At 35.8% G+C, this 27349-nt stretch overlaps 1 protein-coding gene across 4 annotated transcripts in view; it reads right to left on the bottom strand.

Moving 5' to 3' along the window:
• LOC138706106 (serine/threonine-protein phosphatase 4 regulatory subunit 4-like) overlaps positions 1–27349 on the bottom strand; it is a 150371-nt gene that overhangs the window by 87612 nt on the left and 35410 nt on the right. For all 4 annotated transcript variants that reach the window (XM_069835074.1, XM_069835072.1, XM_069835075.1 and 1 more), the window contains exons 4-7: positions 23548–23621; positions 17421–17527; positions 7197–7426; positions 377–499 (exon numbers count right to left, since the gene is read on the bottom strand). In XM_069835074.1, coding sequence (XP_069691175.1) covers positions 377–499; positions 7197–7426; positions 17421–17527; positions 23548–23621 — 534 coding nt within the window. The remainder of the gene's footprint in view (positions 1–376; positions 500–7196; positions 7427–17420; positions 17528–23547; positions 23622–27349) is intronic.

Raw genomic sequence — 27349 nt, 5'->3', positions numbered from 1 at the left:
ATATTTCGACATGCATACAAGATCCATCTTCACACTAGTATCTCTCTTCACCTGGAATATTCTCGTACTTTGTTTTGGCTGTTATGTTTGACTAGCCCAAATGACTGAGCAAGCATAACAGACCGAACAGTTCTCAAAGCTTCCAGATATCAGGTAACACAAGCATGAGGATGAAACCTAAAAATTGAGTCCAAAAAGTTTGCTTGAAAAAATTTAATTTCCACGCACAATTGCAAGATTCAAGATACTTCATAATAACTCAATGACCACGACAGTCTTAAATATCATCCAATCTGCTGGTGTGATAACTGTCTGCTCAAAAAAGAACCTATTTTGTTATATTCTGCATAAAATAATAGTGTGTAGGTCTACTTACTTTCTAAACCTAGGCAGAGCTTTCCAAATTGTTCTGATATCTTAACCATAACCAGATCTTCATCTCTTAGACTCTGCTCACACATCTTCTTCACTAGAGGAATAATTGTATACTTGAGAGTATCTGAAATGAAACAAGTAAAATATCAATTAGACATTTCAACAAAGAACTTTTTATAAAATGCATTGAAATAGGGTTCCTCACTACAATCTCCTTAAGTAATACCTAAATGATACGACTGCATTACTGATATAAGATACATATCATAAATATAACTAACTTATATTTACTGTGAATGAAAAAACTAATACTTCAAAATTAGTTTTAATAATTGCAGTTCTCTACACTCGCATTCTAAGTCCTGTTCATAAGTAGGTTCCTACAAAACAATGCACATACGAACTTTACCCAGAATATATAATGTAACTTAATCACTGTGAGTTTATATTGTCTTGAGAAGCTTATCGAAGACCCAGATATTTTTGGAAAGCTGTTCAGAACTTAATTTTATACTGCTGGCCATTCTTTTCTGAGTGACTGTACAAGAACAAGAACACCATTAAACATTTTAGACGATTGATACATTTCAAGAAAGCATGAATGTTACATCAAAAGCTGAAATCAGGTCAAAATATACTAGGATTTTTAAACAGTTTCTCAATACTTGACACTCCTTCACAAAAAATATGCAGGCACAGAATGAAATCTGAAAACCTATAGAAAAGTAACAGGAGAAAACAAAGACTGCTGATTCTGTTTCTGCACCAATAGCTTCTGTGGCCAGGGACAATAATTTCAAGTTGTACTATAGTAGTGATATGAGAGCAGACCATTTCCCAATCCTATTTATGGTATTTTCAGCATTAATTCACTGTTGGATAGTGACATTTACAAGTTGCTCCTGATTCTGCATGGTATCACAGGCTGTGATGCCATATCCAGAATTTTTTCCACTGGGAAGACTCAGTACTCGACAAACTGATGAAGCAGCTGAACTCTATTCAGTAATGATGAAGAATCGGTAGAACAGAGAAAAATTCTCTCCAGCACTGGAACTCTAACCTAGATTTCCAGCTTTACATGCTGGCACTTTGTCCACTAAGCTACACCGGATTCAAGCCCCAATGCCGGATTGAATCCCTCTCATTTTAAGTTCTACCTACTGGGTTCCCCCCTTTGTTGGCCTACCCTCATGTACCATGTCACAGTATGTCTAACCACAAGTACAGAGGTGCACTCACTGTGAGTGACTAAGTGGCCAGGGTCCGATGGAACATGGCGCCATCTTGAATCACTAAATGATTACTTACGATTTTATCATAAATAATGTACCGAAGTACAGTAATTCTGCGTTTCCATATGATGAAAAATCGGTAGAATGGAGAAAAATTCTCTCCGGCACAGGGACCCGAACCAGGATTTCCAGCTTTACGTGCTGGCACTTCATCCACTAAGCTACACCAGATTCAAGCTCCAATGCCGGATTGAATCCCTCTCATTTTAAGTTCTACCTACTGAATTCCCCTTTGTAGCTCAGTGGATAAAGCGTCAGCATGTAAAGCTGGAAACCCAGGCTCGAGTCCCGGTGCCGAAAAGAATTTTTCTCTGTTCTACCAATTTTTCATCATATGGAAACGCAGAATTACTGCACTGAAACTCCATATGTACTTCGGTACTCATAGTTATATCTGCTTAGTAAGTTATAAATACATTTTGTTCTGATTGTTGCCAACATGCATATTCAAGATGTTGGAAGAAAGGCAATACTTCTGTTGTATGTATGCAAAACACTGGAATTCACTAATGCACTACGTCATAGAATGGTAGATGAAAAGGTAGCTGCAGGTACATTATTTGTTACACCCGGGCATTTTTCGCCTACTGATTTGTCCACAATGCACCAAAGCTTTCGCACATACTTTCAAATAAGAATCTGAAATTCTACAGCAAAGGAGTTGAGTTGGTATGAAAAACATAATTTCTATTACACTACAATTTGCGACATGCCACCAGCTCCAGATTATCTACTCATTATCAGGCAGTACATCTCATTTGACGATGTGTGTCAGAGAAAGAACATTGTTTGTATGCATCGAAGTCTGACTAGTGTAATATGTCAGCGATGTATGCAATGGAGGGGGAAAGGAACTGGCCACTCTACCCCATTATCTCCTGGCCTAATTGCCTCATAAGTATTGCCATCTTGGTATCACTTGTGAGGTTCAGACCTGTCTTCGGACTGTTGACTAAACAACAATAACATGATCTACAGTACCTCCAAGAAGAAATGTGCTACTTCACGTTGTGTGTACAAGAATAATGGACTATTCTTTCAAATGCTTGTGGCAAATCAGTGAAATAGCAATCATCACTCACTGCCTATACTGAATACAATGACAATATGAAGACGATTCATTTAAGTTTGTCTTTATTTAAGCTGGCTTCTGAAATAGAACTTGAAACAAAATTTAAAATAATTATTTTCTTGATATTCAAATTCTGTAAGAAAATTATAACATCAAAATTACATAACATACTGTTGTATATTGTTAAAAAATAATTTTATTTCAAATATTTAAGACTTTAAATAAAAGCTTCATTCCTCTAAAAAGCATAAATTAGTTTCTTTTTTAATTTATTAGGAAACAACCAGTCTGCCATTTTGAATTGATGGAATCTCCATTGTATTAGTGAAATGCTTGTGTGAAGACAAAAAGCAAATTCTATCATTACTCAATGAAATATATGTGAAAGGCGAATGGCCTAAAGATTTTACAGAGACAGTGTTGCTGCCAATAACGAAGAAAAATAATTCCAAGAAATGTAATGAGTTCAGGACTATCAACTTGATATCACACACAGTGAAGATTCTCCTGCGAATAATGAATCAACGTTTATATTCTAAGATGGAAGGACAGTTGGAAAAAGAGTAGTTTAGCTTCAGGAAAGGGAAAGATACTATACTAAAAGCCAGGTTATGAACCGACTAAACCGGAAGCAACGTTCTGTTGCTCTCTTTCTGAGCTCCATTGCCACATAGTGGTGCGAGATTCAAAGCGTGTTCAGCGTTTGTCACCGATATGTTTAAAATAACTACTGTATATAGTTCTCGATAACATTATCAACAATATTAGTAATTAAAATTACTGTTTTTAAGAAACCACGAGCTAATGACGCTGGTACGAATGCGACTCGTAATGCACGTGGTACTGTAAATGAACTGGGAAGTTTGGCTACACTGTCTCCGTGATTCCGTTGCCAGATTTTCGTTAGCAGACGACATTTTCACGTGAGGTCCAATGAAAAGCTCCGTTCTCCTTCCCCCCTCCGCCCCGCCATACTCAATGTGTCATCGCTGCATAGGCTACCCCTCTAACCCGCACTTTCCTCTCGCCCTGCCAACTACTTCCTGTTTAGTCGGTTCATAACCTGGCTTTTAGTATAGAGATGCAATTGGACTGCTGCAAAAAATCGGTGAAAAGAATAAAGAAGTGTACATAGTATTTGTGGACCTAGAAAAGACATTTGACAGAATGAATTGCAATATGCTTATAGGGATCATGAAGAAAATTGATGTGGATTGGAAAGAGAGGAGGCTGTTCAGTTATCTTTATATGAAACAAGTCAAAATCAGAATAGAAGAAATATCAGAAGGAAATGAAATAGAGGGAGGAGTACAACAAGGATGCTCTTTATCATCTACATTGTTCAACATCTACTTAGAGGATTTAGTGAAGAGCGTTTTCAGAACATGGGAAAGGTGATAGTAGGAGGAAGAAGAATAAAGTGCAAAAGATTTACTGATGATATGGCATTGTTAGCAGAAGAGATGATACTAAGGGATATGCTACTGAAGCTAAATGACAGGTGTGAACAGTATGGGATGAAGATAAATGCAAACAAGACGAAGACCATGGTTATTGGAAGAAAAATAACAAAGGTAATGTGTGAATTCTACATGAGGCAATAAAGCAAGTGGACAGCTTCAAATACTGGGGTGTACTATAAGCAGTAGCATGACCTGTTGCCAAGAAGTTAAAAGGCGGACAGGAAAGGACGGTTTGTCTTTAGAGACAATTAATATTAGGTAAAAGGTAAAGGTAAAGGTATCCCCGTAACATGCCATGAAGGCATTTGGGAGGCATGGAGGTAGAGCCCCATGCTTTCCATGACCTCAGCACTAGAATGAGGTGGTGTGGTCGGCATCACGCTCTGACCACCTTTTACCCCCGGGAGAGACCCGGTACTCAATTTTATAGGAGGCTGAGTGAACCTCGGGGCCGTTCTGAAAGTTTGGCAACGAGAAAAAAATCCTGTCACCACCTGGGATCGAACCCCGGACCTTTCAGTCCGTAGCCAGCTGACTTAATATTAGGTACCCTCCACAAAACTGGCTTCATTTATACACCGACAGATCCTTCATTTCCAGAGAACAAGGTGCCGGTGCAGGTGTTACGTTCTGTCTCTTCTCACTTTATAGATCTCTTGGATATGGAACAACAAGTTTTGATGGAGAAATCGTTGCAATAAGTGAAAGTCTCAGGAATATTCTATGCCACATCAATAATTTTAAGAATGCAGTTATATTGTCAGACTTCACAGCAGCTATTCTATCAATAGTCTCTAAACACACACCTTCATCTCAAACAGCAGAAATAACTAAAATGCTCTCTCAATTAATATCACTCAATAAAATAATTGTATTCCAATGGATACCATCCCACTGTGGAATCCTGGGAAACGAGAATGCGGATGCTTTAGCAAAGAAGGGCAGCACTGCTACTTACAGATCTGTTACTAAATCTACGTATTACTCTGTGAAAAGATTTATTAAATCTACATACTTAAACTTCAACAAACAAAATTTGATAACACAATCTCAAGGGAAAAAATGGAACTCTCTGCATCATAATCCACAGTTAATTCCCGATTTACCACGAAAATCGTCTGTAGCTGCAGTTAGATTGGCAACAGGCCATGACTGTTTGGCCAAACACCTGCATAGAATTAGAATATATCAGTCCCCTATCTGCCCATTGTGCAACTCAAACCAAAAAATGGATTCGGAACACCTAAAAAATCTGTGCTTCAATGGCTGACCATGATAATATCTTTGAAAAATATTGGAGTGCAAGAGATCAAATGACTTTATTGTCAAATGCCTGGCATTATAAAACAACAACAACAACATAAAAAACAGCATCTTCTGCAGACCTCTGGAAAAAGAACTAAGGAAGAGACTAGTGGCATGATTTGTTGGGTGTGGCATTGTATGGGAAGAAAAATGGACATTACGACAAAGTGAAGAGAAGCGACTAGAAGCATTTGAAATGTGGATATGGAGAAGAATGAGGCATATGAAATGGACGGACAAAATAAGAATCTGCATATCTCCCTTAATGAAGATCATCTCCATTGATTGATTCAAAAATTTATAAAAATAATTATCTTTATATGTAATTTATGAAGACTAAAAGTCTGGGGGAAAAATAAACTGAAATTATAAGGGCACTAATTGACTGTCACTAGCATACAGCTCATTATCATGGCGTGTGATTGTAATCTTCAGTAAGAATTTTGATGGTGCTCCTGACTAAAAGCTGTGATGCCCCATGAGCCACAACACACAGTTTGAAAACAAATATATGGTCTATGTGTTTCTATAACTTCACATTTTAGTAATGATACACCTCAAGAACTGTAAAAATTTAACATCTATAGATTTGTTTATATAATACTGGGAAGCAAGACGGCAAATGGAAGAACTCCAATCCCCTAAGCATTAGCAACCAACCAACCAACCAAGATTTTTAGTACTGCCGATTAATTCTAAGAACTTCCATTTTTTAATTCAATTTGAAAAACTTGCTTTTCACTCCGTCACTTAAACATACACACCAAGTTATCCTTTTTTAATGGAAGGTGAAAGGAAGAAATTGTTTAAAATCCCATTTAGCCATTTTTAGGAAACACATATGTAGTTACACAGAACATGAAACGAAAAACTATGTTGAAATTTTAGAAACAGAAAGAAAAAACCATGTAACCTAAAAATGTGGCCCTCGTAATAACAGTCTATAAATGCCATGTAAACAGTTAAGAGAAATGGAAATATAATACAAAGAAAAAAGGAGAAAAAAAAAACAATGAACACTAGACACCATTCCTTTACATAAAAAATACGATATAACGGTGATTTCTTTTTGTGTCTCTTAAATGACGCAACATTTTAAGGCCTATTGCATCCCACTGTCTCTAAATTTTTCCTGTTTTTATATTATAGCTGCTACAGTCTCACAAGATATAAATGATAACTATAATTTCAAATAAGATACGAATTTGTTGAAAAGAGAGTCAGCTGGTAATTATGTCTTGGTCAGAGATTTTTAACATACCAGTACCGAAAATGTACAACATGAGACCTTTGACTTTATTTCCCTTTCAAAAGAAGACATAATACTAAGAATTTTTATCACTTCTTAAAAAATTCACCTTCCTTAACTGAACTTGAACTTACCAACTTTATATTAACTGACAAGCAATGGAATCTAATATGCTTATACAGCAGAGAATGAGACCATTATTTTATAAATCTCTTATAACTCTATCTATATTTCAACAATAAAATTATGAAATGTGAACACTTTCAAGATTTGGAAGATAGAACTGAACACATTGCTGCACTGCTGTGTAAAATGCAATATCGTAACATAATTTATTATGCTTTGTAACTTGGTAGGGCTATCACTAGATGGAACAACAATAGTTTATACAAAGATTTGAATCATCTTCGTAACACCAAAGATTAATGGATACAAACCTGTCTGTAAATTAGGAATCATATTAACAATAGTTTCCACAGCCGCAAGTCGTACATAAGTTTCTTCATCCCTTGCAAGTTCCACTAAAGATGGCAATAAAGCAGGTTTCACTGTTTCTGCATCCAAACTTCTAGCAACATAATGAAGTTGGGAGCAGATACACGCACGCACTTCATAGTTCACATCCTGGCAGAGTGAGTGTATCAATGGTAGGACCTCTTTTTTCAATCTACAAAACAATACCATTATTAATTCAAACACAACAGCAATACAAACATTCAGGTCTGTCGTAATATTTAAGAGGACATGACAATATTTCAACACGACATAAAATATGTACCATACAATCCATGATCAAAAAGAATCACGCGAACTACAAAAATGAACTTTGCTAAACTCTTTACATACACGGCCATGAACATTAAATACTTAATATGAGTTTCTGGTATAACAAGATTTAACATATTTTGCAATAGGGTTTCCCTCTCTTTCTCTTATTCTTAAAACGACATCTCTTATTGGTATACACAATATGTAGCTGACCACTGATGCACATAGCCAAGCTATATAGATCAGTTGAGAGTGAGAGGAATAGAGTTACATAATGTTGTTTTTGTTTTTCTGGAAAGAAAGAAAAACATATTATTACAATAATGACGGACTAAATATGAAAACCATAATTTATTTAAAATATGCTATGAACTTATGACGAAGTTTGATAATGGTGTAAAGTCCTGCCGACACTAGTCACTACAGATCATGTGCCATAACAGCTTCATTATTTAACACAGAGAAGTTATAAAAGTTGTTAATACAATGTGTTCAAAAATATCATTAGTGATATACAAGACGTGTTAAAAGTGTGTAATCAAGAATGAAAATAAAATAGTTTATTTCTATAGAAACAAATTAATTACTGTACTATGTTTGGTCTCAACCTGAAATAAGACTATATAAACACATAAACGTCCCACGCCGTAGCATTGCTGTCTAAGGCATCCCGCCTAGGACTCGCGTTACGGAATGCGCGCTGGTTCGAGTCCTCATGGGGGAAGAAATTTTCTCATGAAATTTCGGACAGTGAATGGGACCGGTGCCCACCCAGCATCGTGATGCACTTGGGGAGCTACGATAGGTAGCGAAATCGGTTGCGAATACCAGCTATAACGGCTGGGGGGATCATCGTGCTAACCACACGATACCTCCATTCTGGTTGGATGATCGTCCACCTCTGCTTCGGCATGTGGGCGTGAGGCCAGCAGCCAGCTGGTCGGTCTAGGCCCTTCACGGGCTGTAGTGCCACGGATTATTATTATTATTATTATTATTATTATTATTATTATTATTATTATTATTATTAAACACATAAACAATGTATAAAACTGACTTCTCAGTATAATATTTGTCATTATTTTTCTATATATAGGCCTACACAAAGAAGCAATAAATATGATGTTAATGTTTTAGAAATACGTAACAGTGCTCTGTATCAACCATTAACATTCATAACTAGACCCGGATTTTCATGCAAATGCATGTTTTACATAAGCTTGATACACTTCTCAAACTTTACATATATTCGTTTTATGACTTATTAATTCCATACAACAGTACTTTTTCCGTTATGTTTGCATGTTTTGGCCATTTTTTTTAGTAAATTCATGCATAAATCATATTTTGAAGATTTTAGATTTATAGTAGCACATATTTAGATTTTTATATTGCATAAATATGATGTACTTTTTTTCTGAATTTAGTGCATATATTATGTTAACTTGCAAAATGGTGCCTTTTATGAATGTTGTTTCGTAGAATCTGGTATTTCCACATTATTTGTCTATTGAGAAAAAAATAAAAGAAAGCTTCCAGTAATATGGTTTCGTGGCATCCTACCTGACAGCTAGTCTAAACTCTCCCTTTGTTACAACAGAATTTCCAAACCTTAGCTCTCGCTCATTACAAGTTGGAGGCTAAAATATTGAAAGAAAGGAAGGCATAAGCAACATGTTTGCAAACTGCAATTTAGTATACTTTTGTGACGAAATGTGAAGTGTTACTTTAGCTCCTGTTAGAACTGCAAGAAGAAATCTTATGTCTTATTTCTAAAGACGAACGGTGATGTAATTTATCTGATTGTTGTAATAAAGACATAAGTACTTGTGTATTTTGGGAAGCGTGATAGCATAGAGTTTAAGGTATAAAGCTTCAAAGTCGGAAGGTCGTGGGTTCCATTCCCGATGGGGTCATAGTTATTTGAAAATGCGAAAGACTTACAATTCGACCTCACTTTGTCCCAAATTTCCTCGCTTAAGTATGGACCTGTCACTACTTATAATGTAGAAAGATTATTGTCTATGTTCAAGAACGTGCTTCAAATAAACACATGAACTTAAGTGAAAAAATTTTGATAAATTAGTTGCAGTACGTTGTTTCAAAATAAAATAAAAATGTCACAATGTAGAACTCAATTTTCATAGTGCATATTCCCCCCCCCCCCCCCATATGATAGTGCATGAATGCATGCATGTTTTAAGATTTGATAGTGCATGAAAATCCACACTCTATTCAAAACATAATATAAATGCTTCTTTAATGAAGATGAACTTCAGAAGCTTATATATTGTGACAGAGCTGGGATACGATCTCACGACCGGCAGAAGGATTACAAGGTGGCTGTAGTTCGGCGCAAGTGCGCGCGCATCTGCTTCCCGTGGCATGTGCTGTGGCATGGAGAAGAGAGAGAGCGACCGTGGCAGAGAGGGGAGATATCCAGATAATTCGAGAGAGCTATCTCTGGACACCCGTAGAAATTTCTTGTAACTATGGTTTAGTTATGAATACGACACGCGAGTGAACTTGAGGAGCAGTTTAGTTAGTTGCAGTGTTGTTGTAATCGTTGGACAGCAAGCCAGCCAGTCTTGTGTAGCAGTGAAGCCAGCTTCGAGACCGAAGTTCGACTTGAGTTGTGTCCGTAACTGTGGAGCCGGAAGTCCTGAGTTTGAGTGCAGTGGACCGCAGTTGGGGGACCTGAGTTCGAAGTTCAGCGGATTGTCTCTGAAGGTCTGGGGTTCGAGATACTGTGAACTCGAGTGACTGAGCTAGAAGAACTAGCCAAGGCAAACGAGCTGTGAACTGAGAACTGACAGTTCTGATTTGTAAATAGTGCTTTGTGAACATTAGTTAAGATTAACAGTTCATTGTTGTTCTCAATAATCCAAGTATATTGTCATTGTCGTGTGTGGAGTGCAAATCCCATTGTTGACGGGAGTAGAATTAAATTGTAGAAAGTGAAGAGTTATTGTTGTAAGAATAAAACTACATTATTGTTTTGAATTTTAAAGTTACAATATAAACAAATTTAAAATGTAATATGATTCTAACAAAATATTGCCCACACCTATATACACAACAACATTTAAACAGATGATGCCTAGAATGTAATTCGTGGTTCATTGGTCCTGACCACAACACTGTGCGAGAAGCAGAAAAGTGAGGAAGCAAGTCTGCTTAGGTTTGAAGCCTAGAGAGAATGTGACATGGTGAAAAAAAAAAGAGTGAAAATACTCTTCAGTTCAGCTGCCACTTCTGGTTAGACATATTGTGTTTAACAAAATACATGTCATTACATATACTAAAGAGAACCAGAACATTGCTATTTTTTCTTTATGGTTCTTTACAAAATTGTAAGCTATTCAGGGTCACAAAAAATAATTTGGTGAAATAAGAATTAAATAAGACAATGGTATACTCGTGGAAAATCTATCTCATTTACCACTTTGTCCACCTGAACTCTCGAACTCTAGCCCTTTTGAAAGAAGAAATCGTGGATTTGACTACATAAATAAGGGTCACATCTTCATTGTACCAGGTGAAGAAAAAATGGCACACTTGGACTTCACCACGTAATTCTTCACCAAATCGTTGGCCCAGAACCAGACTGTTCCAAGTCCATTTTACTAATTTTTTTTTTTTTTCGGGAGAGCTATTTTAAGCTCCTGACATTCAAAGCTTCATGAAACAATTTGGAATAGTTTCATAGCAACCTTATGGAGAGTAATATTTACAATTTTGTTCGATTCATATATGCAGACAAGAACTGGAACACAATGAAACACAGATTTCTTTCTTATAAAAAGTTGGACTTAAAACAGTCTGAATCTTAGCCATCGAAATGTCAAAATTAAAAAGTATTTAATAAAATTCATATCATGCACATTATTATTATTTTTTTTTTTATTATTTTTATTGGACTTAAAAGGATGAACAGCTGGCAACACTGTAACAAAATGCTGCACAGCACAAGCATCCTTAGCAAAATATTACAACACAACTGGCCAATTAGCTCAGTGAGAAGAGTGGTGGAAATGAACTGGAAAGACAGTTCAGTCTCGCTCATACCCTATTTTTTTTTCTTTTTGTGTTTTCTTTATTTATTTACGTACGAAATTGTACTTATTTTCAATTTTTTTAACAGTATTTATTCTTTACTAAGACTTAATTTTCTTCTGCAAAGGAAATTATTTTTATGTTGTTTTCTTACTTTTAATCTCATATCTGATTCAATGCAATAGTCAACATAAATGTGTATTTTTCAAGGATGTTAACCGATAAACATAATCTTAAGCTACCAATCTTATACTTTGGCATGATTTTTTTACTATTCCAAAGCAACAAATCTATTTCCTTTTTATCCTCTGGTTCAGCGGAAGAGAAGGCCTCACGGCCTTAACTCTGCCAGAATAAATAAAGGATTATTATTATTATTATTATTATTACTTACTTACAAATGGCTTTTAAGGAACCCGCAGGTTTATTGCCGCCCTCACATAAGCCCGCCATCGGTCTCTATCCTGTGCAAGATTAATCCAGTCTCTATCATCATATCCCAACTCCCTCAAATCCACTTTAATATTATCCTCCCATCTATGTCTTAGCCTTCCCAAAGGTCTTTTTCCTTCCGGCCTCCCAACTAACACTCTATATGCATTTCTGGATTCGCCCATACGTGCTACATGCCCTGCCCATCTCAAACATCTGGATTTAATGTTCCTAATTATGTCAGGTGAAGAATACAATGCATGCAGTTCTGCGTTGTGTAACTTTCTCCATTCTCCTGTAACTTCATCCCTCAACCACGTCAACTGTTGCCCTAGAAATTGAATGTAATATTCAACCACTCAGACACTATATATTACAAAAGGATCAAAAAATACATTTAAAATTGCAAGCCTCATCCAGATCTCAGATGTTCTTCAAACTGTCAGATGATATCCTGTGTAATTTCTATAAAATAAAAAAAGAAGAAATACCAATCTATATCACAGACACACTCATTGCTAAAACTCCAGTTGTGAACGAAATTCCTCCATGGAAATGGGTGATTCCAGAACATAGCATACAAATTCCAAGAAATCATTCCAAAAATGATCCTCCATACATTCTTAAGTTAGATTCCATGGAACTTCTCTGCAGTACATATAAGGACCACCTTCAAATTTATACAGATGGATCTCTAAATCCTAATAATGGGACATCAGGAGCAGAGTATTATATTCCAAAATATCAAGAAAGTTATTTCATACCATGTTCATCCTCCTCCAGTCTTGACACTGAATTGCTAGCTATTGATGCTGCTCTTCAATGCGTTATTCAAATTTCTGAAAAATCTATTTGCATACTTACCAACTCCAAGGGGGCTATATTTAATATAATTAAATATGTACCAAATCTATATGCACATAGAATTATTCCAATTCAGAAACAACTAAGTAAACTAAAAGAACTCCAAAAGGAAATAACATTTCAATGGATACCTAGTCATTGTGGTATACCTGGAAACGAGAAAGTCGATAATATTGCAAAACAGGCAACATATTTGCAACCAACACCTCTTCAAGTGATATCTCTATCCAATGCTTTTGCTTCAGTAAAGTCTCATTTTATAAACCTATGGATCAACAATTGGCTCTCTTCTGACAAAGGAAAAATTTTACAGTCTGTACAAAAGAAACCAAATGACCTGGAAATGTACAAAAAACTTGCCCAGACATGTTCAAACATTTTTAACAAGAGCCAGAACATGTCACATTGTCACTCAATTGTACCTACACCGATTTCACATTTCTGATAATCCTACTTGTCTGTGGTGTAATAATCATGATGAAGATCTGGAACACATTCTTCTATACTGTCCATCCATAAACCACAAAAGAAGTAAATTAAAATCATTAGTACAGTACCAGTTGCAGAAGACACAGCCCTGCAGTATATATTGACTACACCCCACCTCTGGCTACTAGCAACAGGCATCTATAATGAACATCGATCAAAATACCCCTCATTTCTCGTGAAAAACAACTGAATAGACTACAGTGGACTATAGTGGACTTTATGTTGTCAGCAAACAGCTGGATACATTAAGAAGATTGACTGATTCATCCCTCTTAGCCCCAAATATTTTCCTAAGACCCTTATTCTCAAATACCCTTAATCTCTGTTCCTCTCTCAAAGTGAGAGTCCAAGTTTCACAACTATACAGAACAACTGGTAATATAACTGTTTTATAAACTCTAACTTTCAGATATTTTGACAGCAGACTAGATGACAAATGCTTCTCAACCAAATTATAACACCCATTTCCCACACTTATTCTGCGATTAATTTCCTCCCGAGTGTCATTTATATTTGTTACTGTTGCTCGAAGATATTTGAATTTTTCCACTTCTTCGAAAGATAAATCTCCAGTTTTCATATTTCCATTTCGTAGAATATTCTGGTCACGAAATATAATCATATACTTCGTCTTTTTGGGGTTTACTTCCAAACCTATCGCTTTACAGCTTCAAGTAAAATTTCTGTGTTTTCTCTAATCGTTTGTGGATTTTCTCCTAACATATTCACGTCATCTGCATAGACAAGAAGCAGATGTAACCCGTTCAATTCTAAACCCTCTGTGTTATCCTGAACTTTCCACATGGCATATTCTAGAGCAAAGTTAAAAAGTAAAGGTGATAGTGCATCTCCTTACTTTAGCCCGCAGTGAATTGAAAAAGCATCAGACAGAAGCTGGCCTATACCAACTCTGCTGTAAGTTTCATTGAGACATATTTTAATTAATTGAACTAGTTTCTTGGGAATACCAAATTCAATAAGAATGTTATATAAAACTTCTCTCTTAACCGAGTCATATGCCTTTTTGAAATCTATGAATAACTGATGTACTGTACTCTTATACTCCCATTTCTTCTCCAGTATCTGTCGAAAACAAAAACTCTGATCAATAGTCGATCTATTATGCCTAAAACCACACTGATGATCCCCAATAATTTCATCTACATACGGAGTTAATCTTCTCAAAAGAATATTGGACAAAATTTTGTACGACGTCAACAAAAGTGATATTCCTCGAAAGTTACTACAGTTAGTCTTATCCCCCTTCTTAAAAATAGGTACGATTATGGACTCCTTCCATTGTTCTGGTACAATTTCCTTTTCCCAAATAGCAAGTACAAGCTTATAAATTCCGCCAGATAATGCGCTTCCACCCTCTTGTATTAATTCTGCTGGAATTTGATCGATACCTGGAGACTTGTACTTTTTCAGATTTTCTTTCGCAGTTTTGACTTCTGAAAGTGTGGGTTCGGGTATAAATGGTTCAGCAGTTTGTATCTGAATTTCGTCTCGATCATTTCTATTTGGCCTATGTACATTTAGTAGTTGCCCAAAATAGTTCTTCCATCTGTTCAGGATAGAATAAGAGTCTGCAAGCAAGACACCATTCTCATCCTTGATCACGTTTACCCTTGCCTGATACTCATTCTTAAATTCCTTTATACCCTTATCTAAATCTCGAATGTTTTTATTATTTGTTTCTACCTCATTCAGTTTTTCTTTCAAGTAATCTCTCTTTTTATTCCTAAGTGTACGATTTGCTTCCCGTCTTTCATTGAAATAATTATCTCTATTCACCTCAACTGTAAGAATTTCAATTTTGTCTGTTTCCTTCTTTCTACTACCGTGCAACAATCTTCATCAAACCACAGTTTCTTTTACTTAGTTTCAAAATTACCTAAGCTCTGCTCAGCTGCAATTTTGATATTATCTCTGATATTTTCCCACATGCTATTAAGATCGAACTCTTTCTCAACTTCGTTGGAACTTCCTAAAGCAGCAAACCTATTTGAAATTTCGACCTGATAATGTTGCTTAGTTTCCTCATCCTTTAATTTCAGAATACTGAATTTACTGCTACTATTATTATTATTATTATTATTATTATTATTATTATTAACAAATAACATCTTTAATCACACAGAAATGAAATAGGCAAATGCACTACTGCAAAGTGCTCCCTAAGAGGGTTTCAAGTTCTAGAATCACTCCTCCTTTAGATGCCACATTGGTATTAGTGTCATTGCAGCCTATAGCTACCAAATCTCAATGATCTATATTGTTTTCTTTTACTTCGCTGGAGATGGCACTAGCAATATTGTTGACTGTTGCTGATCCGGTTAAAGATGCATGATTGATATATTTGTTGCCTGGTTCTTCAGTTCTAGACTAATACTCTTCCATTTTTCATATCCCTGTGACTTCCAGACATCATAAGCATTAGCTCTGTCTTCCCATCGAAATATATTGAATGAGGCTTCACAAGATTTACCATTTCTTTACTTCTTAAAACTTCCGATTTTTAGCAACCTCTCTTTTATTTTGCTTAGATCTGTCAATTAATTATGTTAAATATTCTATTATGGTTCACTATATTGAAGTCCCCTCGAACTTCAGTAGCAATGGCTACAACTTTTCTTGATATGATGCCAGCTCTGCTCTTCACTTTTGCTAATGCTGGGAGGGATTTTCTCATTTATGAAGTATATCTTATCTTCGGTTATTTTCTTGACAGCTCTAAATTATACTTCAAATGAAAATAGGGATTTCTTTTCTGCAAAAAGTTTGACGAGTCGGTAGACATGGTGTTGGCATTGGTAGACGGTTGATCGAAAGCTTCAGCTGAAGATCGCTTCTTGCTTTCTCAGTGTTCTCGGTATTACAGCTTCTTTGTTGTTGTAATAACGACTTTGGCGATCACTATTTTTCTATATGTTCTTTGGTCTGTTAAAAACGTTCTTTCCATTTGAGGAACTTTGTTGTTCTTTTCGCAGTGGCATAAAGTGAAATCTGGACACTTACAAGCCGAAATATCAAACAATTTCCGTCATTCACTTTAAATTCTAAAATCTTACATTGCCCTTTTACTTCCCCTGTTATCACCTAATTTTAAAACATTTCTTACTTTCCTGTACTAAATGCTGATCATCATAGATATTTGGCGGAGAGAAACCACAGGAACTGAAGCACTTTTCCAAATATCTTCAATATAATATATATATATATATATATATATATATATATATATATATATATATATATATTTTTTTTTTTTGCTTGAAATCACATTCTCGGCTGGCAAAACTCCCCTGTTCTCGTAACAGATTTCTTCCTAGTCGACTGAGCCACCTTTTTTTTTCTATTTTATTATTCAAAAGACACAATGGCAGTAGGACAAAACAACTGCTACACTGTGAAGCACTCTCAACACTATACTACTGGCCGGGCAAATTTCATCACTGAGTCACTCTCTCAAAACTGCTTCCAACCCTACAACTCTTATAAATAAAGTAAAAACACCACTTCTCGAACTATTGTAAGCTATTAGAAGGTACAAACCATAAATATGAAGTCAAAATTAAGTAGAATAAATCCTACAATTTCATTTTCTTTATTTAAATTATTTAAACTTAAGTTATCATAACTTACACTGAATACAGGGGCAGAAAAAAACTATTTCTAACAGTATCAGTATAATTTTAAATCCCAATTGGAAAGAATGAGTTCAACCAGAATCCCAAAAACCTTGTACAGATATGCTCCAAAAAGCCAAAGATCTATACATAGGACGTCCTAACAAGAGATGGCGTGAAAATTTTATGTAGAACTGTAACAGGCCTTTAGACATAATATATGTCAGGCAGAAGAGGAAAATAAAAAGAAGAAGAAACATAAGTACAAATGCTAAGATAGTAAATGCCAGGAACAAGAAAACCGGTTCTGAAAGGATCTGACTGGATCTGAATGGTTGTTATTGTACCTAATTTACTCTATTATTTTTACTTTTATAAAATTCAATCATAACATACATATTCTTATAATGGTATACTTACATGTATGGTTCAAATTTTGTAGCCATTTTTCCAAGAAGTTTGCAGGCTGTGAGGCGGGCACCAATAGGCTTAGATATTTGACCTTTCGAAATGGCAACTGGCAAAATCTATTTAAAACAGAAAACATAATAATTATCACATTCACGCACACAATAATAATCAGTGTCCATGAGACAAAATAGTCTTGAAATAAAAAAAAAACGTTATTTCAAAAATTAAAGGTTATCTAAGAAAATATATCATTTTGCAGAATACATTCAATTAAATGACCTAATTTGGGATTTAACATTTGAAATTGCATTACCGGTACATTATAATTTTTTATTTAGGTTTTATTTACAGTTGGTTTAACTTTGAGATCACGTATGACTGTCTGTTAGGAATTGTATACTGCTGATTTTTTATTATTAACAGAAATATGTATGGTATGTAAGTTTCAGCCTGCAAAGATTTTTACTTTTACGAACATTTTTCACAAACATGAATATTTAGATTTTTAAATTAAACAACCAGTCATTACGATAGTTTAAGTTTTATGTAGTGGCTGCAAGGGTTCTTATCACAGAACTGGAGTAGTACAGCAAGTCCTTATAAATATTTTCTGTGAATTTTTGTATGTCATAAAATGAGTCTGTTTCAAGCACGTTTTTTAAAACACTAAACTACCGACAAAAAGAACTTTAACTATGGGACGGTGCTCTAAGATCGGAACTATTGGGTGAATAACACAGAGTCAAGTACCGGTACCTGCAATTGGTGTTGAAAAAAATCTCTGTTGTTGATGTGAAAAGCAATCCGGAATTTTTCTTTGAAATAACCAGATTTCTAGTTGTTTATAATCGAACATATCTCAGGAGAAAAAGAAAAACATGAAAAGATTGGCCAACCCAGGATTTGAACCTGGGACCTCCCAAATGCGAGTCTAGTGTTTTACAACTGAGCCATCCCGCTTGATCATAATGAGGTTTATAAAATGCATAGAGGATTTGTATATTTCTTGTAGAATTTAAAATATTAATATCTCAAATTATGATACATGAAATAAAAAGAAACTGTAAAAATACTTCGTAAAAATAATATGTTTACATTTCAGTACATTACATCTTAAGAATATTACATTGCAATATATTCAATACCAATATATAGCAGATAAACGTATGACATAATTTTAAAGTTCCATAAAACCATTTTTCATTTTCGTTTAAGTTATGCTATTGACTGATCCATTTGCGGTACTATTAAGATTGTCTAGAGAGCAAGATTTAAATGAACAGCCCACAGTACTACAAAGTCTTCAGTGGGGACATATCTGGTGAGTGTTCAGGCCCGATATCAACTTGCTTTTACCAATCTTTCCCAAATATTGGCCCACTTCTTCCAATTTTTCTCTACCAGATTTCGTCCAAATGCCATCAATAACCATGAATGAAGTGGCAACTTCAACAACATACTGAAGAACTGTACCATCTAAAGTATTAAACATTTCAAAAGGAAATTTCATTTAATGCAGGTTGTGTTGTGCCATGAAATTCGAAGGAAAAGCAGTAGGGAAGGGAAACACACACGTACAATTACAAACGTGGAGATTGTGCAATATGACGCTCTAGTGTTACTATTTGAATGACTATAATAAAAAATTCAGAAAAATGTACAGTGCTAATGTATTCTTGTCCAATGTATTCCCAACAAAATTGTACATTATGTTCAGCTCTGTAAGTGTCAGACAGTTCTCTCCTCCTTTTGCCATCCTAATGGAAGCAGTGTATTTATAATTTTCAGGCACATTCATATGGCAGTCATGTGTGTTAGGACAAGTGTTGTCAGTTGTCTTGTATGCCACTGTCACTTTGGTGACAACGAAAGTGGAAGAAACTTTCTGTAATTTCTTATTAGAAATTAAATTTCCATAATTTTATCAATACCATCTCAATTTTGGACTTATTTTGAAGTAATATTTCCTAGAAAGGTCACTTGTTTCTATCATCCACAAGTACCAACAAAATGTTTCATGTTAGTAATTTCTTTATTAACTTAATGGTATTTTTATTATTTTTTGTAGAAGACAAAAGTAAATTCGAGTAACACTGTGGACTTGCTGGTGGAGAATGGTTGAGACATCAATAGTAAAACAACAGATACAAATTGGGAAATGGCAACGTGAAAGACTGATTGCTAAATCAAGGCCTTGATGTGGAAATTAAGATTTCATTTCTACGAATAATACATCTATTAATCTACGATGATGACGATCTTCATTCCAATATGAAAGAATAGAAAAAACTCAACACTCCAATTATCATCTTTGTAAAGGAAAAAAAATACAACAATGAAAACTACCTATAAAGAACATAATTATATATTCTGTACATCTGGTGCCAAAAGACCCGAAGATATGTACCAGAAGACCTTTATCGACCAAAAATATCGTAAGACAATACAATTAAGTGAATTAAGAAGATACGAGAAGAGAAGGGTCCATAAACAAGAAATGCTTATAAAGAGACAAAATTCATGCATTGGAATTAATGAGCTAAAATCAACATCATTCAAAGAAATCTTCAAGAATGACACGTAAAATCGAGAACGATTATTCACATGGTCACAAAGACTAAGGAAACTTGAGAGAGAAAACCACAGGAAATTATTATAGGAAGTGAGAGAAATCAGAAGTCTCATGGATAAAAATTACTCCATCCTATCAAGTACAAGGGCTATTCAGAAATCAACTTCCGATTGGCTACAAAAAAACATAAACAATGTTACAAACTATTTATTGCCTGGAAAACGTTCCTAGTTAATAGTGACACTATTTTTCAACATAGTCGCCATAAAAATTCAAGCACTTGTCATAGCGTGGGACTAACTTGTGTATTCCTTCTTCAGAAAAGAATGCCATCTGTGTACTCAGCTAGGTTTTCACTCCGTCCATGAGCCAACGCCTTAAGATCAAAGTCAGGAGATGCCACTGCATCATAATATGTAAAATATTACCAAACAACAGAATATGCAACTCATACACTTTTCAAGAGTAGACAGTGCATCAGCAGAATTCTAGTAAGAGTTAAAAATGACATCACATCAACATCTAAAACTATCAAAGAGAAGAATGAAAGAGCCGCAGTGAAATTAATTAAAAAATGAATAAAACACATCTCCTTAAATGCAAAGAGCTAAATTAACATATCGGAAATGGCATTACCAGTTAGTATTGGGAAGCAAGATGAAGAATGGAGTAATATTCAAGGGCAGCCATTAGAAACCAACAAACGATAAATACCAGTAGGTATATGAATCTGATTTTACACCCCCGTTTTCACGAACTGACCGAGAAGAAACAAAATTACCAGGATTTTGTCAATGCTCATACAAGAACGTTTCCCTACAAGAAATTAAGTTTCCAGGACAGAAACATTATTGTTAATCTGTAGCCCCTCAATCCCCAGACCAGACCCCCAGTAATTTTTTTCTTTGAGGTTCACTGAGAGATAAAGTATATAGGGCAAACCCAACACCTTAGAAGATTTATTTATTTAGTAGGTTATTTTACGATGCTTTATCAACATCTCAGGTTATTTAGCGTCTGAATGAAATGAAGGTGATAATGCTGATGAAATGAGTCCGGGATCCAGCACCGAAAGTTACCCAGCATTTGCTCATATTGGGTTGAGGGAAAACCCCAGAAAAAACCTCAACCAGGTAACTTGCCCCGACCGGGAATCGAACCCGGGCCAGACGTGCTAGCAGTTACTCCACAGGTGTGGACTACCTTAGAAGATCTCAAGCATAATATTTGTCTGGAGATTGCACTGTTTCTTGATGGAAACTTGAGTTAGTGTTGGAAAACATGTTAACCAGGTGCCAATTGTATAGAAAAAGATGGTGAGCAGTTTTAGCAAGTTCTTGGTTAAAATGGGTGAGTAGATAACACATTACCAGCGTCAATTCAGTGTGCTGCATGGTTGATAGGTGTAGTGTTGCTATGTCACGTTATATCAGACACTCTATGTTATGGCTAATACAATAAAGATGAACTATGACTAATCAAACTTAGGGATGCACAGGTAACTTTTAATGGTCGGTGTTCAACTAGAATCACTGGTGTTTCAGAGTGAACAATCTTTGTTATTGTTATTATCTTTACGTAGAATTTTCCTTATTCTGAAGCTTCATATCTGAATTGCACAAGTGTATACTTCTCCTCTTCTACCTTCCCTCCAAAATTCATGGCACAACTCATTTTATGTGTACTTGGTTCATTCAGAAATACAGTAATTTTGTTATCATTCTCAAATTTTTCTTGTGTTTAACTATACTTCGAAAAACAAATTATAATGTACATTTCTCTTTTCCTCTTCAAGCATGCCCTGGTGTCAGTTGTGATCTCAAAGAAGAACATTTCATATTGTCTGTTCATTGGGAAACCCTCATAGATGTTTTCAACTGTGGATGACAGATCGTTAAGTTATAAAATTATATTTAATTTCGTTTTACATTCCATTTTGTATCACCAATCGTTCTCATAAGCTTCATTTCACAAGATCTTAATTTTTATTTTCTATTTTCCTAATTCAATCTCGACTTCCATAACAAAATATGAATTGTGCTTAAATTTTATATAACTATAATTTAATATGTTCTTGTATCGAAAAATATCTTACGTATGCTAAAAGTTTATATATCGCACCCATAGAATAATACTGTCATAACTCCCAAAAATTGAATTTTGAGTTACAGCCAGTTTTGTAATCTTTATTTAATTCTCTATGAAACAGTGAAACTGCCATATCTCTAAGTTCAAGGGCAAAGTCTGCAGGGCTCATACTGATACTTGGTAATCCTGATTTTTCATACGACTTTGAAATGCTTATCTTGTATTTACTCACAACAAACTTCTGGTAGTTATAACACATTATTTTAAGGATGCAATATACAGAGTGTCCACAGGTCTTGTCCCGATTTTAGTAATCACTTGGGTTTAATGGTTGAACAACCTGCGTTTTGTAAGCACTCGGATATAACAGCATAGGTATGAAAGAGTTCATTGAATTGTTGACGACAGTTGAAGTAACTCATGGCAAGATATGAGAATCGACTTTCAAGGACTGCATGTTTAGACAGTTGATGGGTTCTTACGAGACCACAGAATGTCCACTCCAGGGCGAATTTTTCACACAACCAGTTTCTCTAATATTTTTAAACCACTCTCTGATGCTTAGTTTAAGTGGAAAAGTCTTCCTATACCAACAGCGGTGTTTTTTTTTTTTTTGTATGACAGTTACAGTCCCAGACTCTACAAACCAAATGACACAATGCACTTTCTCCTGCAATAACCTTATAATAATGTTTTTCTCAATTACAATGTGGATCACTAGGAGAAAGGAAATTGAAACAGAATTTATTGTAGTTAATAATAAATAAATCAATCAACAACTACCATTAATGTAAATAAGTAGTACCATAGTAACCAACATAACATCAGAAGTACTATCTACATAAACTCGAGTTGAAAAAAGATTCCTCTAAAAAAAAACACGTAACTTTATATTTTACTTTTTATGTACTGTGATTAATTATTAAAATAGGAACAGGAGGTTGTAAACATAATATGAGTAGCTTAATATCAAAGACGGACATCTGACCTCAATCCAAATTTAGATAGCTGTGGTTTTTTATACAATTTTTCATGCTCTTTCCAGTTATAGTGAAACCATATGCAAACTCTGACACTACATTTATAAAATAAATTGTGTTAAATATTACAAAGAACACTGTGAATTAAAAAAATTGCCTCTAGATCAAAACTATGGAGACGATAGATGTCCGTCTTTGATATTAAGCTACTCATATATCCTTTCATGTTCCAAATTCTCTGTGACTCCTCTATGTTCCAGAAATGACAATTTTATTATGCGTTTTAATTTTAACACTAGAGTGAAATGTTGTTTCGTGATTGAATAAGAAGTAAGTTATAATCTTTGAAACCTTAAATAAACTACCTTCGCAAAGTATTTTAAGAATGTTTTCACATGCTGCATAACTTAAATTATTAATTACTTGTACTTTATAAATTGCATATGAACAAATTAAATAACGTCCTACCTTCATTTACTACATTAACAATACTTACATCAGACTTGATCACAGCAGCAGGTAACAGATCTATCACATCCAATAAGGTTTCAAGCCATGCACTGGCTACCACTGTAAAAAAAAAGACAATAATCTGAACTGTTATAATCAATATAAACCATTTACAATTTTCATTATTTTCCACCCAACTGCTCACGTGTGTAAAAGAGAAAAGGAAACTACAAAAAAGAACGAGAGAAGGAAGAAAGGAAAAAAAAAGAAAGAAAAAATGAAAGAATGAATGAATGATTATGAAATTTCTTCGCTCCCAATTGTTAAATGGAAGTTTGATCAATTTTCTTACTGAATAATAGCATCCTTTTCTAGTTCATATTCAATAAGAAACTGATGAACTATTAGTTACACTGGAAATATTAGAGTAGATTTGACAACTCCTGTAATAAATCGGAGATTTCGATTTTCGAATTATCTTATCTTTTTAAGATTTTCTGTTCTTAATTATGTACGTAATTATTGATTCTATACACACATTGTAAATAGCAATAAAACTTTTTCTTCAACATCCTCATTTCATGCCTGACAAACATTTTACAAGTGACAAACGCCTTTCAGCTTTTCGTGTTATACATTCTATATATTTATTCCATGTAAGTTTAGTATCAAAATCGCCCTTAATTATCTTACTGAATTTGTAGCCGATAACAGTGTTGTAAAGTTCACATAACTGCCTGCGTGATCCTTCAGAAGACGAGAGCTGCTGTTGTTCTCCCTTCGTATTAAGGGCCAGACGCTCACCCACACCCCTGCTCCTAGTAACTTGCTCATGGTGCCGAAAGGTCTCCTGACCATGTGGCCAAGCCAGGAGAGAGATGGTCTTGCTAGAAGATACATTTCTTCAGAATACGAGACTTGCTGTTTCTTCCCCTCATATCAAGAGCCAGATGCCCACCCATATCCCTGCCCCTAGTAACTTGCTCACAGCGCCGAAGGGTCTCCTGACCACATGACCAAGCCAAGAGAGAGAGGGTCCAGCTAGAAAACACCACGTTATGGCGGGAATTTGTGATGTTAATGGCGTCATAGCACTCCAAGCCACGCCAAGGAGAGGAGAAATGGCTCACATCCCGAGTGTGTATATAATACGAGGCCAAATCGCAGTAGAGGCATTTGTTTGGCGGTCAGAGAACAGCTATCACGCTATATCTGCCACGAACAACATTTTCTCTGCCTCAGAGTCTGACTATTCCGTCGGACGTAGTTTTCACGGCCGATATTCCCTCACGGAACAGAAACGCACTGCCGGTTCTGTCTCCGCTTCCCCGTCTCAACCTCTCTAGCTTCTTATTGGTCATCCCACCTATCGTACTTTTTTCCAGTCATCTTGCCATTTTTCTTCGCTCTGCTCGTCACTCTCCCCAAGAAAGCTGTTGTTTTCTGTTCCGGATCTCCACTAATCCTACACCCCCCCCCCCCGCAGTGGTCGAAGTCGCGGGCCAAGTTTGCGAGCTCGATAACTGCCTCCCCATCTCTTCATCGGTTGGAGTCGCGGGCCATGTTTGCTAGCTCGATAGGTGAAGGTCCCTAGTACGTAACTCCCTCTGACTCGTCATAGTCGCCCCTTTTTTCGAGCAAGCTTCGTTTCACCTCTTTCCAGGCACTCCCATTTCCCCCTCTTTTTTTCTCTTTCGTTAAACTCGTCTAACCCTTCTTTTTTTCTTTCCCACACACTCACTTCTGCATTCGTCTCGTTTCTCCCAAGGCACTCCCGCCTCATCCCCCCTTAACAATCTGAGCTATTGTAAAACGGCACAATAAACAGTTAAATCATCCCTCACTTCTTATATCTTCCGTCCTAGCTTTGTCACACCTTCAAACAGCCTCAATCAGAGTCATAGGAACAAATATTTCAATATTCGAGATTTTCTCAAACGACACTCCCATTTCCCCTACTCACGACCCAGGGGAGGAATTAATTATTGAACTATCTGTATCCATAACCAGAGTTTTTTTCCCTTTCAACATCGTCGCAACATCACCCCAATAAACACTTGGGCCTACCTTGTCCCGTCACTCCCGTTTTCCCTCTCTACATTTGTGACCACAGCAAGCAGGGGACGTCAACGGAGACCGGTGCATAGCAATTGCCTAACATCGTTCCTTCATCACCCCCCCCCACAAGCTTTGGCCCACCTTGTCCCGCCACTCCCGTTTCCCCTCTCTACACCTGGAACTACAGCAAGAAGAGGGACGTCAACGGAGACTGGTGCACGACAATAGTTTTCATCAAAGTGTAGCTCCATTTGCAATGGCTTTTTTCTTAATGAAAAAAATTAGTAGTTAGAGTTATTGTATTTTTTTTTATTACACGAGTTTTATTTCTGATAGGAAACAATTATTGTGTGTCATTTTGTATTGTAAAAGATCTTTTACAAACACTATTTTCATGGTAGAATTTTACTGAAAAATGCCGGACGTTCCAAACTTAACCCAAACATCAAAAACGTTCATTAGACATTTTCAATCTAATAATACAAAATGTGATTGGTTAGATGTTAGAAGATAATAGACACAGAACCAGAGTTTTTAAGGTCACCAAGTTTGCATCACAAAAAAAAAGGGTGGAACTTAACTTTCAGGGAATATTGATTATTACTCCTTCCCCAAACTTCTAACAACCTGTGATGTCCAGCTGTAAATGGTGAGTCAATTATTTAATATTTCATCACTGTAGTGGTAAAAACGGTCATGATGTACCAACCAAATGTCTCTCAATACAAGTGCACAGATATTATTAATTGCTCTGTTTACCCATCACATGCTCTAACAAATAATGATGATGATGATGATGATGATAATATTAATAATAAATTTATAACAATAATAATATTAATATGGAGTGTCCCAAATTGATGTATACATTCTTTGAAATACTATTTCACAGTAATGAAATGAAATAGAAATACGATTTTTGCAGTTTATAATTCAGAAAGCAGTGGAAAGCATGGAAACATGTTCATCTGTTTATAAGTAAACATGGCGGTGCAATTATCGTTTGATGAACGTAAGTAGATACTGAAATGTTATTGGAAAGTGGACAATGTTGTTGAGCTTCAACGACGTTGGAGGGTTGAATTTGGAACACAACCACCAACAAGGTTAACTATCACAAGAATCTGAGACAAATTTCAAGTCGACGGAACGGTGCAAGATGTGTTGACAGGATAGTGCGGAAGAAAGAGAAGTTACACCGATAACGAGAGTGTTGATGCAGTCATACAGGCTTTTGCACAATTCCCAAAGAAGTCAATGAGGCAATGTTCTCGTGAGATTGGTATCAGCAAATCCAGTGTTCATCGAATTTTGAGAGCTCAAAAATGGAAGCCTTACATTCCGAGACTTGTCCACGCACTAAATGAGAACGACCCAGATAGATGACTGGAATTTTGTGAGTGATTCTTGAACATGTGTGATGAAAGGGGATATTTTCAAGACTGAATTGTTTGTCAGATGAAGCCACATTTAAACTTAATGGCACAATTGTGTGTACTAGGAACCAGCACAATTGTGTGTACTGGGCTAACAAAAACTCACACATCTTTCAAGAAAAGACCGTCAATCTTCCAGGAGTAACAGTATGGTGTGGTCTGTCATCCAGAGGAATAATTGGGCCGTATTTCTTCGAAGGGACTGTCACAGGCGAGAAATGCCTGCAAATGTTGGAAACCACGATTCCACATCTTAATGACCTCTTTGACATAGGCGGAGAGAGAACAGTTTCCTTGGGAGGGGTGGGGGGGCAAAGCAAAACCATAGAATCTCGATATAACAAGATTATGGGG

This window comes from Periplaneta americana, chromosome 9 (genome assembly GCF_040183065.1).
Source record: "Periplaneta americana isolate PAMFEO1 chromosome 9, P.americana_PAMFEO1_priV1, whole genome shotgun sequence".
NCBI lineage: Eukaryota > Metazoa > Arthropoda > Insecta > Blattodea > Blattidae > Periplaneta > Periplaneta americana.
Note: the sequence above shows the minus strand (reverse complement) of the source record. Positions and strands in the feature narration are given on the sequence as shown.